Source organism: Saprolegnia parasitica, assembly GCF_000151545.1.
Source record: "Saprolegnia parasitica CBS 223.65 unplaced genomic scaffold supercont2.140, whole genome shotgun sequence".
Classification (NCBI taxonomy): Eukaryota; Oomycota; class Saprolegniomycetes; order Saprolegniales; family Saprolegniaceae; genus Saprolegnia; species Saprolegnia parasitica.
Window position 1 is genome coordinate 86,504 of NW_012156534.1, and position 2,056 is coordinate 88,559.

The 2,056-nt window shown below is 60.3% G+C and overlaps 2 protein-coding genes across 2 annotated transcripts; one reads left to right on the top strand and one right to left on the bottom strand.

Moving 5' to 3' along the window:
* Positions 1-655: 655 nt before the first annotated feature.
* Positions 656-1,635, top strand: SPRG_13068 (hypothetical protein). Its single transcript, XM_012353943.1, has one exon. The coding sequence runs from the start codon at positions 713-715 to the stop codon at positions 1,541-1,543; it is 831 nt and encodes a 276-aa protein (XP_012209333.1). The 5' UTR covers positions 656-712; the 3' UTR covers positions 1,544-1,635.
* On the bottom strand, positions 1,582-2,052 carry SPRG_13069 (hypothetical protein; the record flags this gene model as incomplete). The annotated part of the gene is made up of 3 exons (XM_012353944.1): positions 1,582-1,802; positions 1,858-1,946; positions 2,002-2,052. 3 exons carry the CDS (start codon positions 2,050-2,052, stop codon positions 1,637-1,639), a joined length of 306 nt encoding a protein of 101 aa, XP_012209334.1. The 3' UTR covers positions 1,582-1,636.
* Between the last annotated feature and the right edge of the window lie 4 nt (positions 2,053-2,056).

Consider the following 2,056-nt stretch of genomic DNA (forward strand, 5'->3'; position numbering starts at 1 on the left):
ATCCTCCGGCGACGCCTCGAGATCATGGCGCGCCGCTGGCTCGACGCGACCGATGGCACGATCACACGATCCGCCGTGCCCGAGACGCCGCCCAAGCAGCAGCAGCGACGACATCGCTTCTACACCAACCCGTTCTGGAGCCTGCGATCGCAATAGCCGATCGATCCAACGATAGCAGTATGTGTAATAGGTGTCCTTTGGCGTGTACTCGAACCTCTTGGTCTTCATCGACTTCCACACAGGCATGACAGCATGGCTGGCGTCATCGCGTCGGCTCGTCGAGACTGTCGTTGGCCACGGGCAGTCGTGGTCATGCGCGACGAGGATGAGGATAGGAAACGAACCGATCAGTGCGATATCGACCAATCCGGATGTTCTTTTCATTTTTTAGCCAATCCAATCTCGTAAACGCTCCAAATGCTTCGGGATTGGTCATAATGTAGCGAATCACGCCAAGTGGGTTCAGCGGCGGTGCCACTTGAAGTAGCCGGCGATGGCACATCGATCGACGAGCTTATATCTCGCCACGTACCCATGATGGAGTCCTTGAAGATGCGGGACCGTGGCGATGGCTGACTCTGCGGCTACTCGGCTGCATGCGTATACCGCTTTGCATATCTGCAGGCGTTGAAGTCGCTGGCTCTTAACGGACGCGCCAAAATTAGCCTCCCAAGGCTCAATAAGAAGCTTAGTGCTCGTACGCAGCCGCCGAATGCGCTCGAACGTCGTCCCATGGCTGCGGCAGCACTGCTCGGTGAACATATTTCGCCTGCGCGCAGTTCTACTCGGCGTGGGTCTCGTCTCGGTGCTTGCGATGCGAGCTCCAAAGATCATGGTGCAGGGCTCGCCGCCGATGCCGTGGACCTCGCAGCTGCAGACGTTTGTTGACCGATGCGCGCCCATGTGCGAGGCAGGACGGACATCGCTGTGCGCAGCCGCCTACAGCGATGCCAAGGCGTGCCAAGCGTACTGCAACAGCATGCGCCTCAGCTACTACACGCGTCTTTGGCCCAAGCTGCCCGTCGCCTGCGACCGCGCATGCCTGGCTTTTCGCCCGCATCTCTGCGGCCAGCGCGAAACCTGCCGCGACGCGTGCTCTGCGACGGTGCGTGCGGCCGTGCCACCGCTTGGACGCGCGGAAGACGTCGTGCTCGAGGTCCCGAGCCCCGGAGGCTCGTTCTGGGCGACGCTCGTCGTCGTCCTCTTGGCGACCACCGACCTCATGGCCTCGCTCGTGCTATGGGGCCCGCAGCTACGCGCCTCCGAAGCCGACATCTATGACAACAAGTACGACTTGTCTTCTAAACTGTGGACGCTTCTCGAATCGCCGACCAACCTCCCGACGCTCTGCAAGATGTGCTACGAAATCAAGGTGCTCTGCTTTGACGACGCGGACGGCAACGGCTTGGCGATTACGGTGCTCCTGCAGCTCCTCACGCTACTTCATGACCACGTGCCCGTCTGGGTCGCTCGGTGGCGGCAGCGCGCCCAAGTGCAGGAGCCACCGCAAGCATCGAGCCCCGACTCACCGCAACCCATTTAAGCAAAAAGACTTCAACTCGAATGACAAGAACACTCGCTCGGATGGACAATAATTACTAGTTTGTTACGTGTTGAGAGATAAGTTACAGCCGGATTAGAACTTCTCCGAGTGGTACGAGAACGCTGTGCCGTCCGTCTGCGCCTGGTTGAAGGCGTGGCAGGCGGCGCCCACCGTTCGATTGAGTGGCTGCGGGCCGCAGAGGAAGACGCCGACTTCGCTGCCCCGGTGGGCTCGGCCAATGCGCGCCAGCTCAGCAGACCTACACAACCTCACCCATGAGCGTCCATCGTGCATCATAGATAAGAAGAGCCTACCAGTCGGGGCGGCCAAAGTGGGTGACGTTCTTGTCCTTGGACGCGATGCCGGTCAAGACGTCATGCCCGTCCTCGACCTGCATGAAGGTCTGGATGAGTCGAAGCGGCGCGACGACGGACTCGCGGCTCAGTGGCGTCAAGTACGTCTGGATCTCGAGTCGGTTGGCCCGTGTCCATGAGGCTGAGCTGCTGCATCGTG

Coding starts and splice junctions, on each gene's coding strand:
- SPRG_13068 (XM_012353943.1), top strand. CDS start 713: ATGCGCTCGAACGTCGTCCCATGGCTGCGGCAGCACTGCTCGGTGAAC.